This window comes from Trachypithecus francoisi, unplaced genomic scaffold (genome assembly GCF_009764315.1).
Source record: "Trachypithecus francoisi isolate TF-2019V2 unplaced genomic scaffold, Tfra_2.0 Lachesis_group12, whole genome shotgun sequence".
Classification (NCBI taxonomy): domain Eukaryota; kingdom Metazoa; phylum Chordata; class Mammalia; order Primates; family Cercopithecidae; genus Trachypithecus; species Trachypithecus francoisi.
In genome coordinates, this window is record NW_022681457.1 from 101,535,355 (window position 1) to 101,551,996 (window position 16,642).

Here is a 16,642-nt window from a genome sequence, read left to right on the forward strand (position 1 = left end):
CTGCTGAGTAGCTGGGACTACAGGCGCCCGCCACCACGCCTGGCTAATTTTTTTAGTAGAGACGGGGTTTCACCGTGTCAGCCAGGATGGTCTCGATCTCCTGACCTCGTGATCCGCCCGCCTCGGCCTTCTAAAGTGCTGGGATTACAGGCGTGAGCCACCGCGCCCTGCCCAGGTTTTCTTTTTTTTCTTTTTTTTCTTTTTTTTCTTTTTTTTTTTTGTGAGATCGAGTTTCGCCCAGGCTGGAGTGCAGTGGCGCGATCTCGGCTCACTGCAAGCTCCGCCTCCCGGGTTCACGCCATTCTTCTGCCTCACCCTCCCGAGTAGCTGGGACCACAGGTGCCCGCCATCACGCTTGGCTAATTTTATTTTTATTTTTTTTAATAGAGACGGGGTTTCACCGTGTTAGTCAAGATGGAGGTTTTCTTTTTTCTAGGACTGGTGCAAAGGTCTTCTACTGATCCCCCAACTCAGAGCACTATCTTCCCTGCATCTACCCTGCCTGGCTCTGAGTGTCATTCCCTGTCCTCAGCAGGTTCCACCAGCTATCAAAATTCAACTATTTGGTCTGATTTTCAAAGCTCTGTCTGCCCTCTGCCTTTTTTGGGGGAAGGGGGGGCCTAGAGGCGTTTATGTCTGACTGTGCAGTGGGCCTTTGCCCTCTGCTTGGCTTTGGTGGCTCATCGTCCACCTCTGTTGTCCCTTATGCTCCAGGCTAAAGCAGATATTTGCCCTGTGTTTGAATACCCAATGAGCCTTCTCATTTGTGACTGCCTATATTGCTTCCTTTTCCCCAGGCTGATCCAAATCTTAACCATTCTTCAAGGCTCACCTCAGATGCACATCTTATGAGGTCTCTAATCCCCTAGCAACACGAGATGGTTCCTCAGAACTCCCACAGCATTGAGAAATTCTCATAGCACACATTGCAGTCAACCATGATGATGATGATGATGATTCCTTTAAAATTTTTGTATGACAGCGTGAGTAATATCTATTAATCACTGAGCATTTACTAGCTGAATGTCTTGGGCACATTATACAATTTCTGCATGCTTCTGGTTTCATCGGTAAAACAGTGGTAATAATAGCTCCTAGCTCAGAGGATTGTTGTGAGGATTCATTTAGTTAATACAAACAGAGCAGCAGAATCAGGCCTGACACATAGTGACTGATTAGTTGTTACTAATATTAGCTATGGTTGTTACTATGAGTGCAGGGTAGCACTTTACATTGATTGCCTCAATGAGCGCTCTGACCTCATGAACTAGGTTACTATTATTATACTCTTTTTAAAAAATTGTAGTAAACTACACATAACATAAACCATCTTAGCAGTTTTTTAAAAATTTATTTTGAGATAGTCTGTGTTGCCCAGACAGGAGAGCAGTGGCACGATCTCGGCTCATTACAACCTCTGCCTCCTGGGTTCAAGTGATTCTCATGCCTCAGCCTTCTGAGTAGCTGAGATTACAGGTGCACACCACCGGGCCTAGCTAACTTTTGTATTTTTAGTAGAGATGGGGTTTCAACATGTTGGCCATGCTGGTCTGGAACTCTCAGCTTCACGTGATCCACCCGCCTCAGCCTCCCAAAGTGCTCGGATTACAGGCACGTGCCACTGCGCCCAGTCCATCTTAATAATGTTTAAGTATATAGCTCAGTAGGGTTAAGTACATTCATATTGTTGTACAACCAGTCTCTAGAACTCTTCATCTTGCAAACTGAACCTTTACACTCCTTAAATAACTCATTTCCTCCTCCCCTCAAGCCCTGGAAAGCACTATTCTACTTTCTATGAATTTGTATTATTTTAGTCTTTACAGACTGAGAAAACCAAGGTTCTGAGAGTAATATTTTTTTTTTTTTTTTTGAGACGGAATACGGAATCTCACTCTGTCGTCCAGGCTGGAGTACAGTGGCACAATCTTGCCTCACTGCAACCTCCACCTCCTGGGTTCAAGCAATTCTCCTGCCTCAGTCTCCTGAGTAGCTGGGATTACAGGCCCACACCACCATGCCCAGTTAATTTTTGTATTTTTAGTAGATACAAGTTTCACCATGTTGGTCAGGCTTGTCTCGAACTCCCGACTTCATGATCCGCCCACCTCGGCCTCCCAAAATGCTAAGATTACAGGTGTGAGTCAAGTAATTTGTTTTTAGAGAAAGAACCTGGATTTGAACCCAGAGCCCAGGTCATGCTTTGAGCCACTTTGCAATATGTTCACCTCACAGAACATGTGTGATGTGTTTTCCCTCCCCCATAATAGTGATGGCCATGGTATGCCAAGGCCCTCCTCTGTACCATTGTCACATTTAGTCCATGCAGCAGCCCTGCAGTCGTCGTGAGGGGTGGTGTCCTATTTCCCAGCTCAGTAGCTGGTATAGAATAGGGTTCAGTGAGTATGGGTCTGTTTGACGTCTTTAAGTAGGCTAAATAATACTAAATAAGTTTGTATTGCATTTTTAATGCAATTGTCTATATATTTGGAAAATATTGATTCTTTTTGGAGAAAACTAGTTGAAATGTATGAGGTCATAAAGAGCTTCCCAATCACCTCCACTTCCCCCTCCTCTGCAGAGTCAATCTGCTCTCCTCACCCCAGGCCAGTCCCCGGGCCGCCCCCCATCTTTACCTCATCACTAGCATTGCAACTCACAGCCAAAGGCAGAGACAAACAGGCAGACGGGCAAGGGGACTAGGAGATTCTCCGTGCTCTGCTTCCTCCCCCTGCTGCTCCACCCCCACACTATTCCCTCTAGCCAAAACCAATCCTGACCAGCCTGGAACATGCTCTGGCCTTTCACGCCTCCGTGCCTTCGCACATGCTGTTCTTGAAGACTGGAATGCTTTCCCTCCCACCTTCTCCACCTCCAAACTCCTACAGTCTTACCAGCTCAGATGTCACCTCCTCTGTGAAGCCTCCCCACCCCGCTCCCCGCCAGCTAGGAATCCACCCCCTCCTGGGTACAGACGAGCACACCCCTTATTATAGCACTTGGACTGCAATGGCTGTTTGCAAGTCAGTGTGTCCCCCATGTCCCCAACTCCTTGTGCAGTGATGAGCCTTTATGCAGCCCAGGTCATTTTGATTTTCTGAGGTGCCCATCTGTCTGAAAATGAAGAGATGACAAAACAGGATTACACACATCAAGGCAGGTTTTAAAATGTTTAACAAATTAATGTTTTTGATACAAAAATACTATGACAACTGTGCTGCTCACAAGATAATTATAAAATGTATTAAAATATAAGAACTTACAGTGCTCCACAGGCACAGTGGCCTGGTAATAGAGTACAGGTTTAAGGATATAAAAGGAGGGTCTTTGATCCCATCAGCCAGTGGAGCCAACATCATGTATAACCTTACTTAGAGATAATGTTGAAAGCCTAAATTGGAGACCCTGGCCAAATGGCTCTTCTGGCCTCTTTCCCAGTGATGACAGGCTGTCCTGCTGCCTCTGCACATAGTAGGTACTCATTGTTTGCTGAATCATGGGAACAAATACAGCTTTCCAATTTGGTTACCGAAAACCCACATACAGTAAGTATTCCCAAGAAACACTGCAGTCTAGAACAATGGGGCAGGAAGCCACCTCCTCCTCCAATGACCCCAACCCTGAGTCCAGCTGAAGGCTGCAACAGGAAGCCCCTCAGCCACTGTCCTTCCACTCCTTCTTCCCCCACTGCCCCCAGGGGCTCCAGATGCAGTCATGCTTTCCATCCGCTCCCAGCCTCTCTTCTCTTTCCAACCTCTAGAGGGTCCCAGGTGAAGAAAGAAAAAAGCACTTACAGAAGGAGGCAGGCAGCCAAGCTGAGCCCAGAGAGCCGTCCTGGGCGCCACCCCGCCCCCGCCCCGCAGGCCTGAGGAATAAAAGAAACAGCAAGAAGACAAAGAAGGGCTTAAAGCACTGGGGCAAAGGGGTGGGGGGAAGGCCTAAGGAAGTTTACAAAGCAATCTGTCAGAGAAGGGATGAAAAGGGAGCCCCGCTGGGCTGAGGGGCTCAAGCCCTCAGCTCACCTTAGGCCCAGTTAGAAACCTGCAATTACTTCAGCTAGTCAGAAAGACTCCCCTCCTCCTGGCTCCAAGAAGCGTGATTATTAACCTCTGAACCAGAAGTTTCCCTGAGCGTGAAGCCCCAACTTGCTGGGGTTTTGGCAGCCCCAAGTACCTATGCTCTACTAGGCTCAGCACACCGCTCAATGGAGCCCACCAAACTGGCCCAACCTCTGTTGCGTCGGAATTTCTGGAAGAAACACAATGTGAGGATAAGGTCACCCACAGTTTCTCACAGCTGTTGAGCCACTTTGATTTCCCAGATTTTCTGAGCTATCCAATATACCCACAAGCAGTTCTGGAAGTTTCCCTTACCACCAAAGCCAGGGTTAATAAAAAGTAACTGCTATCATCCAAGAGCGCACTCTCTGGAGCGCTTTAATCATCTCACCCACGCCTCACAATATCCTTAGGTATGATGACCCTCATTTTAGAGAAAAGGAAATGGGCCTGGATTCAATGACTTGCCAAAGGATACACAGCCTGGATTCCGAACCCGGTCTGTCTGACCTTGAGGCCCACGCTCTTTCCACTGGGGATACCGTCTCTCAGGAATCCTCCAGGATTCCATTTTATATGGTGCTCAGATCAATTTTATTTTTACAGCCAGTCTAATTTAGCAATGGGGAGCTGTATACTAACTTTAGTGATATTAATGTTACTAAGTCTGGTAACCCACTACAATCGGACCAGCCCCAGATCGATTTTAGATGAGGCAGGATGGTATAATTCTGTGACATCTGAAGAATTCCTAGCCCCACAGTTGCGGGTGGAAAGAGAAGGAATGGGAAAGTCTGCATTATGGCTGGGTCGGGTCCTTCTAGTTCTTTTTAGACACTCGAGTAATTTAATCATAAATGACCGGGCACTGGGAACAGGACACTCACTAATAAAAGCATGGCCTGGAGTTATGTTTGAAAAAAAATTTCAAGTTCCTCAGTGGGTGGATCTATCTGCAAAACAAAAGAAAGGCCCCTTTCCCAGCCCAGGCAGAGAAGTCTCCTGTACAGTTAGAGACAACAGGCTTCCGGGCACGTAGCCAAGGTTCTGGGGATATTTATAACTTGAAGAGGGTGGGAGTCCCTAATAAGCTGCTATATTCTTTTTCCATCACTTCCCTCTCCAAGGCTACAGCGAGCTCGGAGCTCTTCCCCACGCAGAATGCCTGCTTTCCTCAGTGCTGGACTTCCATTGTCTAATTCCCTCATACTGGCTGGGGAAAGGGAAAGCTGCGAGTGCTCCCGTTCCGAGGAACTCCAGCTGAATGCAGTTTAGTTGCTGGTGGTTTCTTGGCCAACCTCTGTGGTCTCAGGGATCTGCCTATGAGTCTGAAGCCTGGGGAATCTGAGTCTTTAGGATCTGCCTACGACATCTGGGTTTCGACTGCAAGTCTACAGATTCAAGATCTGCCTGCGGGTCTAAGACCTCTGGGACCTGCCAGTGCTAAAATCTTTCTGAACGCCAGGTCTGAGAGAACGCTGCGGCTCTGGGATCCGTTCGCGGTCTCAGGTTTTGGAGACGACGATCTAGTGGATCTTTTGCGCGACAGGAGGTAAGTCTGTTCGTCCCCCACTCGGGTTTTCGGCTTCCTACCTTCAACCGAACAGGGACTACTAACATCCTGAAGGCCCGCCCGGATCAGGGCCTCAGACGCCCAGGGTCCCTTCGGTGCGGGAGGCCGCCGGGAGCCCCTGTAGCAGACTAGCCCACGGGGACGATAAGGAGGGCCCGCCCCCGCCCAGGGGCCTGGCTATCTCCCCCTTACACGCCCTACACCGCCGCCCGCTTCTGAGTTCCCCCGGGGTTTTCGCCTCCCCGCCGATGGACGCCACTCAGTCCGCCGCTCGGGGGGCGCCCTCTTGAGAAGGACGCAGTCGCACGCCCCTAGAGGGTTAAAGCGCCGGAGCCGAGACTCCGCCAGGCTCTCCTGCCGACCGCACTCCCGAGTCGCCCGGGCGGCGCGGGGCCTCTCGGGAGTTGTATTCCGCACGGAGCCGCGCGGCCGCAGGCACTGCTGGGAGATGTAGTGCGTGGGCGGGGCTGAAAGTTCCAGCGCGGCCTCCGAGTCTCCCCTGGGGAGTGGGCGGCTGCCGCTTCCCTCGCCAGCCTGTGCTGTCAAGCAGGGGCTAATTCTAGCTCTGCTCAACACAGACCAGCGCCTAAATTAGGCCTGACTTCGCAGATAATAAGGCCCGACTCAAGAGAAGCTTCTAGGGACGCGAGGCGAAGTAGGGCAGCCTCCCTGGCTTAATCGTGCTGCAGTCTCCATGAGAAGAAAGCGAGAATACTCCGCCCTGACTGGGAGGACGCGCTTACTTCTTCACCCTTTTGTTCTTTTCCCTCCTCGGCTTTTGGCCTCTGGCTGGCTTTTGTACGCGGGAGTGGAACTCCAACTCCCGGCAGGCCATGGGGGCAGGCACAGGCGCACTAGAGGCTCTTGGCCACGCTGTGGGAGGCGGGCCCAGTGTTCCGCCTCTGATTGGTAGAGTGTTTGACGAACTTTGCTCGTTGATTGGCTGAGGCAGCTGCCGGAAAGGACCCGGCCTCGAGACGGCAGAGCGGAGGCGTTCCCTGGGCTGGGCTGAGCGCCTCCTCCTGGAAACGGCATCGGTCTAACCCCCGGCGCGGGAGGGACCCAGCCAGGGGGCTGTCCTAGTAGATTCCGGCATTGCCTCCACCCCGCTGTGGCGGAGACACAGAGGGCGGGTCGCGCTCGAGGGTCAGGGAGGAGAGTGACACGGCCCTGGTCCAGGGCCCTCCCTGCCCGCCTTGGGGCCAGAACTCCAGCCCTGGGGAGTGGGCAGGGCCTGTTTTCCGTGCCTCACACCCTGCTTTTCGCCTCCTTCAGCGCTGTCTGCTAGCTGCTTTTCCTGCTCTCTCTCCCTGGAGGCGAACCCTTGTGCTGGAGATGGCAGCCACCCTGCTCATGGCTGGGTCCCAGGTAAGCCGGGGGTGGCTTTTCGGACCTTGTCTCTTCTTACCCACCTTGTCCGGCGTTTCTCTGCTGTGCAAGTCCCTGTGGGAAATTCCCTGGGATTAGTAATTCGCTGGCTTCGATATTCTGCCACCAGGGGCCTAGTACCAAGCCAGTATTGTCACAAACAAGCATATATCGAACACCTGCTGTATGCCTTTAAATACTGGGGAGATAAAAGATGGAAGAGATGGGCGCTACCTTTTGGCTCACAGTTCACAATCTGTAGGGAGAAAGGCGGATCCACTTAAGCGTGGCACAACGTAATTGCTGTAGGAACAAAGTGCTGTAGTGTGGGAATCACTCCCAAGAAGTGGGAGTGATTAAGTCTATCTGGGGCATCCGAGGGTAGTGGAGTAGTGCAGAGGGGTAGGGGGCATTGAAGAACAGTTGGTACTGGAGCGGGACCTTAAAAAGCAGTAGAATTTCACTAGTGTGAGAAGGATATTCCAGGCAAAGAGGAACATTATGAGTAAAGGTATGGAGCGATGCAAGTGTCAGATAGGTCCTGAGAAAAGCACAGCCAGAGGATAAAGTTCCTGAGTGGGGCGGGGATAGCTGGCCATGGGACCAGAACAATCAGCTCATAAATTGCTGCCTTTACCACATCTCTTTTTTGCTTGAATATATTTCTTTGGACTCTATAGATCACATTTAATATCTTTTTCCTCCTGAATATTTCTATGTTTCTAATTTCAAGTCCTAAATACAGTCCTAAATACAGAATAGTAGGGAAGCGTTGTGTGATTTCAGGCACCTGTGACGTTTGAAGATATGGCCATGTATCTCACCCGGGAAGAATGGAGACCTCTGGACCCTGCACAAAGGGACCTTTACAGGGATGTTATGCAGGAGAATTACGGAAATGTTGTCTCACTAGGTAAGTAAGGAGTCTACCTTTCTTTGCCTCCACGTTTTTGAGATCATGTCAAAATGACTTAGTTATTTCAACGCAGCCTAGTGGTTTGATGTTTTATTTATTTTTCTTTTTTGAGACGGGAGTCTCGCTCTGTCACCCAGGCTGGAGTGCTGTGGCCGGATCTCAGCTCACTGCAAGCTCCGCCTCCCGGGTTCACGCCATTCTCCTGCCTCAGCCTCCCGGGTAGCTGGGACTACAGGCGCCGCCACCTCGCCCGGCTAGTTTTTTGTATTTTTTAGTAGAGACGGGGTTTCACCGTGTTAGCCAGGATGGTCTCGATCTCCTGACCTCGTGATCCACCCGTCTCGGCCTCCCAAAGTGCTGGGATTACAGACTTGAGCCACCGCGCCCGGCCATGGTTTGATGTTTTAAAGCACTTAATTGCATATTGGCTTGACTTGAGTCCTCAGGCAGATCTTTGAATGTGGGAACATCCAGGTCATATTGTCTAAAAAGAAAAAAAACTGCTTCTGCACATTTTAGAAACGTTCCGATTTCTTGTGCCCTGAGTCATTTTCCAATCTCCAGCCTGTTTGTACAGATCACTGACCAAACAGGTCTGGCATAATAGTGCTTGCCAGAATATAAATGCCCCTGTAAGTAGTGCTTTTACTCTAGGGTGCTAAAAAATGAGGGGATTCTAACCCAGGTTCATGGGAGGGCGAAAGCCACCTTTTTGTGTTTGTTTTGGCTTCAGAACCCTAGCTTTGACTCAAGTTCCTTAGCTGAGTAGGTTGCCATCTAGAAATGTTTCAGTGTTGATGATGATAGATTTCTAGTGTGTCAAATGCTGTTCCAGAAGAATGCTGAAATAGATCACAAATTCTATTCGAGAGGGCAGCTGATTTTTTTTACATGGTCTGCAAGCAAGCCTGTCTTCTCTCTTTGCTGTACTTTGGTCTGGGTGTAACTAGAATAAACAGTATATTCTTGAGCTGAACGGTCTTTTGACTCACTCTGCCTCCTGTCAAGACTTGACAGACATTAGCAAGTGTGTGTGGGTCACTAGGTCATCTGCCACTCATTAAGTCTAATCCTTTTTTTGAAATCTTTATTCCCATAGCCTTTCTCAGAACAAAAGGCAACTCTGAGGGCTTTCCTTTTTAACTTGAGCTTTCTCTGATGTCCCTGGTTTCTTGAATCCTTTCTTTATAAAAGTAACCATAAATAGTTATCTACCCAGATCTATTGCAGTCTGTAACCCAAATATTCCACTTAATCCAACAAAAGCAAAAAATGACAATCATTTAAAAATGTGAATTTACATTTCTATAGTTTAGCCCTAAAAGCACTTGTTAGAAGGATGGAAGCACCAAAAAACTGGTTTCTTGCCCAAATAAGTTTGGGAATGGGAATGGGTTTAAAAATGATTACAAGACGACCTTTTTCTTTTCTTTTCTTTTCTTTCTTTCTTTTTTTTTTTTTTTGAGACAGGATCTTGCTCTGTTGCCCAGGCTGGAGTGCAGTGGCATGATCACAACTTATTGCAGCCTTGACCTCCCAGGCCCAGGGCATCCTCCCATCTCAACTTCCTGAGTAGCTGTGATCACACATGCGTACCACCTTGCCCAGCTAATTCTTTTTATTTTTAAAAAATTTTTTAATTAAAAAAGATTTTTTTTTGAGACAGAGTCTCACTCTGTTGCCCTGACTGGAGTGCTGAGTTCAAGCGATTCTCCTGCCTCAGCCTCCGAAGTAGCTGGGATTACAGGCACATGCCACCATGCTCAGCTAATTTTTGTATTTTTAATAGAGATAGGGTTTCACTATGTTGGTCAGGCTGGTCTTGAACTCCTGACCTCAAGTGATCCTCCCACCTCGGCCTCCAAAAGTGCTAGGATTACAGGCATGAGCCACCACACCCAGCCTCTTTTTATTTTTAATAGAAGAGAGACCTCCCTGTGTTGCGCAGGCTGGTCTCAAACTCCTAGGCTCAAGTGGTCCTCCTGCATCAGCCTCCCAAAGTGCTGGGATTAGAGGCCTGAGCTACTGCATCTGGCCTTATAAGGCCTTTTTACCTTAGGATTCCTTAGAACCTTTAGTGTGTTATTAGGCATTGTGAATTTTGAAGGAAACGATATTGTATGTACCATTTACCAACCTAGTTTATCCATGAACCCTTTTCTCCTGAAATGCATACTTTCTTTCTGAAGAGTGTACTAAGAAATCCAATTTGGAGAATGCAGTGTCTGGTATAAAACTTCTTGTAGACAGTGGTTATGTATTTTGATTTTCATTTGAAGACTGCATGTGAAATAGACAATGCCAAGAATGTTCTCAGCCAGACATCTTTTTTGCCTTCTTCAACCTTCCCACTTCTATGTTCATTAAAAGGTCACTGAAAAGTAGGAAGTGACATTTGTCAGTCACTTTTCTGTCAACTATGACATAGGTAAAGATTTGTTTTTCTCCATGTTAACATAGTTGGTTCTAGCTGGGCACGGTGGCTCACGCCTGTAATCCTAGCACTTTGGGAGGCCGAGACGGGCGGATCACCTGAGGTCAGGTGTTCAAGACCAGCTTGGCCAATGTGGTGAAACCCTGTCTCTACTAAAAATACAAAGAAATAGCTGGGTGTGGTGGCAGGCACCTCTAATGCCATCTACTCGGGAAGCTGAAGCAGGAGAATCACTTGAACCCAGGAGGCGGAGGTTGCAGTGAATGGAGATTGCACCATTGCACTCCAGTGCCATTGCACTCCAGCCTGGGCAACAAAAGTGAAACTCTGTCTCAAAAAACAAAACAAAACAAACAAACAAAACAACTGTAGTGAGTTCTTAGTAAATATTTCATGATGCTACTAATGATGAAGGCTTGGCAAGTTAAAAAAATACACACTCACAAAATATCTGGACGCTTGCCTTTTAGATATTCTAATTTAGAGTCTCATATTTTCTGCTTCCAATTTTCTTTCAAAACACGAGGAATATATATAGTTTTCTTTTTTTTTTTAAGAGACAGGGTATCGTTCTGTCACCCAGACTGGTGTGCAGTGGCACAGTCACAGCTTATTGCAGCCTTGAACTCTTGGGCTCAGGTGATCCTCTTACCTCAGCCTCCTGAGTAGCTGGAACTACAGTTGCATGCCACCACACCCACTTAATTTTTAAAATTTTTTGTAGAGATAGGGTCTCCCTGTATTGGCCAGCCTGGTCTTGAACTCCTGGCCTTAAGTGATCCTCCTGACTTGGCCTCCTGAAGTGTTAGGATTACTCACGTGAGCCACGGCACTTGGCCTGTGTAGTTTTCTTAAGGAATCATTAATTACAGCGATACAGAACATGAATTTTGACAGACCTGAGTTTGAATACTGGCTTTACCATTTACTATGGCATTGAACAAGTCAATTCACTTGTCTGGATCTTGGATTTCTCATTAATGAAGTAGAAATAATCACAATTCCTGACCCTCAGAATAGCTGTGATAAAGAATATAGTAATTTATATAAATAATTTAGGCTGGGCACAGTGGCTCAGGAGTTCAAGACCAACCTGACCAATATGGTGAAACCCTGTGTCTACTAAAAAGAAAAACATTAGCTGGGCATGGTGGCATGCACCTGTAGTCCCAGCTACTAAGGAGGCTGAGACAGGAGAATTGCTTGAACCTGGGAGGCAGAGGTTGCAGTGAACCAAGATCACGCCACTGCACTCCAACCAGGGCAACAGAGTGCAACTCTGTCTCAAAAAAAAATTTTTTTTAGTATAGTGCCTGGCACATAATAGGTAATTTTTGTTCTTACTAGCCTTATTGTTTACTTTTTATTACAGATTTTGAGATCAGGAGTGAGAATGAGGTAAATCCCAAGCAAGAGATTAGTGAAGATGTACAATTTGGGACATCTGAAAGACCTGCTGAGAATGCTGAGGAAAATCCTGAAAGTGAAGAGGGCTTTGAAAGCGGAGATAGGTCAGAAAGACAATGGGGAGATTTAACAGCAGAAGAGTGGGTAAGCTATCCTCTCCAACAAGTCACCGATCTGCTTGTCCACAAAGAAGTCCACACAGGTATCCGCTATCATATATGTTCTCATTGTGGAAAGGCCTTCAGTCAGATCTCAGACCTTAATCGACATCAGAAGACCCACACTGGAGACAGACCCTATAAATGTTATGAATGTGGAAAGGGCTTCAGTCGCAGCTCACACCTTATTCAGCATCAAAGAACACATACTGGGGAGAGGCCTTATGACTGTAACGAGTGTGGGAAAAGTTTTGGAAGAAGTTCTCACCTGATTCAGCATCAGACAATCCACACTGGAGAGAAGCCTCACAAATGCAATGAGTGTGGAAAAAGTTTCTGCCGTCTCTCTCACCTAATCCAACACCAAAGGACCCACAGTGGGGAGAAACCCTATGAGTGTGAGGAGTGTGGGAAAAGCTTCAGCAGGAGCTCTCACCTAGCTCAGCACCAGAGGACCCACACGGGTGAGAAACCTTATGAATGTAACGAGTGTGGCCGAGGCTTCAGTGAGAGATCTGATCTCATCAAACACTATCGAGTCCACACGGGGGAGAGGCCCTACAAGTGTGATGAGTGTGGGAAGAATTTCAGTCAGAACTCCGACCTTGTGCGTCATCGCAGAGCCCACACGGGAGAGAAGCCGTACCACTGTAATGAATGTGGGGAGAATTTCAGCCGCATCTCACACTTGGTTCAGCACCAGAGAACTCACACTGGAGAGAAGCCATATGAATGCAATGCTTGTGGGAAAAGCTTCAGCCGGAGCTCTCATCTCATCACGCACCAGAAAATTCACACCGGAGAGAAGCCTTATGAGTGTAATGAGTGTTGGCGAAGCTTTGGTGAAAGGTCAGATCTAATTAAGCATCAGAGAACCCACACAGGGGAGAAGCCCTATGAGTGTGTGCAGTGTGGAAAAGGTTTCACCCAGAGCTCCAACCTCATCACACATCAAAGAGTTCACACGGGAGAGAAGCCTTATGAATGTACTGAATGTGAGAAGAGTTTCAGCAGGAGCTCAGCTCTTATTAAACATAAGAGAGTTCATACAGACTAAGTCCTGTAATTATGATGGCTGAGAAATGATTCATTTGAAGATACAATTTTATTTGATATCAATGAACGCCCTCAAGACTGAGCTGCTTTTATCCTACTCTTCTAGTAGTTGTGAGCCACAGTTTAAACTGTCAGAGATGACAAGCCATTTGAAATTCTGACCCTCAGCTTTGGGAATGTTATCTCCTCCAAAATGGTGATTTTTATTCACTCAATGGGTTACTTCATTAAAATCAGCCCCACAAGTAACTAGAAAATGGAAGACCAGGGGACAAATGCTGGTGAATGCCCAGGCCTGGAAATGGAGGAAATCTTTCAATGTTATTTTCTCCCATCCTTGGCCCAAAGAACTATGCTAAGTGAAATGTGGGACTGTAATAGGGTGGTCATGGCTGCTTTGGAAAAAGGCAACTAGAGACTCTGCCTGAATTGCCACACCTATTCACACACCATAGTAGTTGGGCACACACATCTTCCCCTCCAAAGGGCTTTTTCCTTGAGTTGCTCATGCATTTGTATCTTTTCCATCTTCCTGAGGGCAAGATTTTGCACCATGAAGGCAATGATTGTAACTTTTCTCCTCACTGTTTCTAATTAGCTCATTTAAAACTTGCATCTTTGTGAAAGCTAACTGAAGATACAGTTGGAAAGGAAAAATGAGACACAGGTTTGGGGACCAAGGACCCATCAATGATGGTGACTTTAGCAGAAGATGCCCACAGTTATTACTGCCATTAATCAGATTTATGAATTTTCTTTGGGGATCACTATAGGGAACATTGTAGGGAAAATATCTTCAAGGAAAGATAGGACCATCAGTGACAGTTAAGTTTAAGGAGCAAGTGGAATTGACTCCTTCAGGGAAGGAATCACAGAGTCCCTTCCCAAGGAATGTAGGTCGTTTCTGTGTTCTTCCCTCTCTAATCTTTAAGATCAACTCTTCCTATCCTGCTAACTCTAAGATTTGATAAGGGCCACATCCCAGTGTTTATCTTAGCTTGCATCAGGGCATGTGTATGTACAGTAATATGTATTCCTGTGTTTTTGTAATAGCAGAAACTGAATTTACAGAGACTTAGCCTGTTCTTGGGTGATGTGAGTCATGTGACAGAAGTATAAACATAACTCCAATGTGAGAAATGTCCTTTTTTCATTATGAAAAAAATTTAAACACTAGTGCTTTAGTGTGCACTCTCCTGTACGGTCTGTCTTTGTTCAGAGCTAAGCACTTGTTTGTATGTGTTTGTCAATTGTGGAAGATAATGACCAGACAAATAGGTCGATTGTCCTATTCTCAGAATGAATTATCTTCTATGGCAATGAAGAACTCTTTGGCTTATAAGGAATTAACAAACCTCGGTAGGAATGTATTTCCATCCCCCCACCCTACAGATATAAGTGGTTAAAATAACAGTTCACCCAATTTAAACCCAGTAGTGTCAGTTTTCCTAATCTCAGTCCAGGTAGGAATTAAGAAATATATCAAATGTTGATGCTTATCCAAGCATGTTGGGGTGAAAGGGAATTGGTGCCCAGAAAATGGGACTGGAGTGAGGAATATCTTTTGAGAGCACCCCCAGTTTATTTCAACTGTGCTTTTTTGCTGCTGTTCTTTATTGTGAATGTTGTAACATTTAAAAAATGTTTTTGCCATAGTTTTTTGGGACTCGGTGTTAAAGGAGCCAGTGGTCTCTCTTGGGTAGGGTCTTATAATGAGTTATTGTGACCCACAGCTGTGTGGGACCATATCACTTGTTAATAACACAACCTTTAAAGTAACCCATCTTCCAGTGGAGTTCCTTCATGCTGCCACTCCTTTTTAAGGACAAACTCAGGCACGGAGCATGTTTTTTTGTTCTTTACAAAATCTAGCAGACTGTGGGTATTCATATTTTAATTGTCGGGTGACACATGTTCTTGGTAACTAAACTCAAATATGTCTTTTCCCATATACGTTGCTGATGATTGTAATAAATGTCAAAGTTCTCCTGTTGCTTCTGTGAGCCACTATGGGTATCAGCTTGGGAGTGGCCATAGATGACAGCACTTCCATGACCTAACTGTATTTCACCCCCTTTTCCTTCCCTACTGTTCTTGCCCCACCCCAACCAGTTCCTGCTGCTGCTTTTGGCTTCTTAGAGGTGAAGGGCTCAAAACAAGGCTTCTAAGCACCCAGCTGTCTCCGTACATGAACAATCTAGCTGGGAAACTTAAAGGACGAGGGCCACCCCAGCTGTCTCCTGTCTTTCTGCCAATTGTTGCCCGTTTGCTGTGTTGAACTTTGTGTAGAACTTATGCATCAGACTCCCTTCACTAATGCTTTTTGCATGCCTTCTGCTCCCAAGTCCCTGGCTGCCTCTGCACATCCCGTGAACACTTTGTGCCTGTTTTCTATGGTTGTGGAGAGTGAATGAACAAATCAATATGTAGAACAGTTTTCCTTATGGTATTGGTCACAGTTATCCTAGTGTTGGTATTATTCTAACTATATTCTGTAATTAAAAGTATAATTTTTAAAAGTCAGCAAACCTGAGAATTATTTTAGTAATCCAGCACTGATTCATATAATGGCTTTTCATCAGATTCATTAAAATCGGGCATGATTGTCTTTACACTGATGCATTTTATACAGATGTACAGATATTTTACACAGATGTTCTTATAGGAATTCAGGAGTATAGTATCTTGAGCCCTATGGTTATTGCCATATCCTGGGAAGATGAAAAAAACCCGAGTAGTTTTCTATGAAGGTTATGCTTTTGACAAAGGCCACATGGAAATATTTGGTATAGGTGACTCATTAGCTTTGGGGAAGGAAAAAAAAATCCAAAAAGGAAAATGAGAGAAGGCCTTGTTGCTTTAAGGGGATATTCTGGAGTATTCATTAAGAATACTAAGTCTTGGCCGGGCGCGGTGGCTCAAGCCTGTAATCCCAGCACTTTGGGAGGCCGAGACGGGTGGATCACGAGGTCAGGAGATCGAGACCATCCTGGCTAACACGGTGAAACGCCGTCTCTACTAAATACAAAAAACTAGCCGGGTGTGGTGGCGGGCGCCTGTAGTCCCAGCTACTCGGGAGGCTGAGGCAGGAGAATGGCGTGAACCCGGGAGGCGGAGCTTGCAGTGAGCTGAGATCTGGCCACTGCACTCCAGGCTGGGTGACAGAGCGAGACTCCACCTCAGAAAAAAAAAAAAAAAAAAAAGAATACTAAGTCTTCTGGGTGCGGTGGCTCACGCCTGTAATCCCAGCACTTGGGGAGGCCGAGGTGGGTGAATCACCTAAGGTCTGGATTTGGAGACCAGCCTGGCCAATATGGTGAAACCCCATCTCCAGTAAAAATACAAAAATTAGTCGGGCGTGGTGGCTTGCACCTGTAATCCCCACTACTCAGGAGGCTGAGGCAGGAGAGTTGCTTGAACCTGGGAGGCAGAGGTTGCAGTGAGCCGAGATCACACCCCTGTACTCCAGCTCGGTGACAGAGTGAGATTCTATATCAAAAAAGAAAAAAGAAAAAAAGAAAAAAAAAAACTAAAATAGTTTCTACCACACTAGGATTCAGTTCCTAGAACAGATACCTCTTAGAAACAAAGGCTCTCTATTCGTGACATAGTTGTACAGTCTGCCTAAGGCTGTGATTAGGTATTACCAGGGTCTGGCCACAATTTTCAAAT

The 16,642-nt window shown here is 46.5% G+C and overlaps 1 protein-coding gene across 1 annotated transcript; it reads left to right on the forward strand.

Moving 5' to 3' along the window:
- Positions 1-4,714: 4,714 nt before the first annotated feature.
- On the forward strand, positions 4,715-15,489 carry ZNF436 (zinc finger protein 436). Its single transcript, XM_033227884.1, has 4 exons — positions 4,715-5,610; positions 6,907-6,999; positions 7,786-7,912; positions 11,722-15,489. Exons 2-4 carry the CDS (start codon positions 6,967-6,969, stop codon positions 12,969-12,971), a joined length of 1,410 nt encoding a protein of 469 aa, XP_033083775.1. The 5' UTR covers positions 4,715-5,610; positions 6,907-6,966; the 3' UTR covers positions 12,972-15,489.
- The last annotated feature ends 1,153 nt before the right edge of the window (positions 15,490-16,642 follow it).

What these genes read in the sequence shown, in the direction of transcription:
- ZNF436 (XM_033227884.1), top strand. Translation starts at nt 6,967, where the DNA reads ATGGCAGCCACCCTGCTCATGGCTGGGTCCCAG. An exon ending in TGCTCATGGCTGGGTCCCAG is followed by an intron (nt 7,000 to 7,785) that starts GTAAGCCGGGGG and finishes GTGTGATTTCAG; the next exon opens with GCACCTGTGACGTTTGAAGA. An exon ending in CGGAAATGTTGTCTCACTAG is followed by an intron (nt 7,913 to 11,721) that starts GTAAGTAAGGAG and finishes TTTTTATTACAG; the next exon opens with ATTTTGAGATCAGGAGTGAG.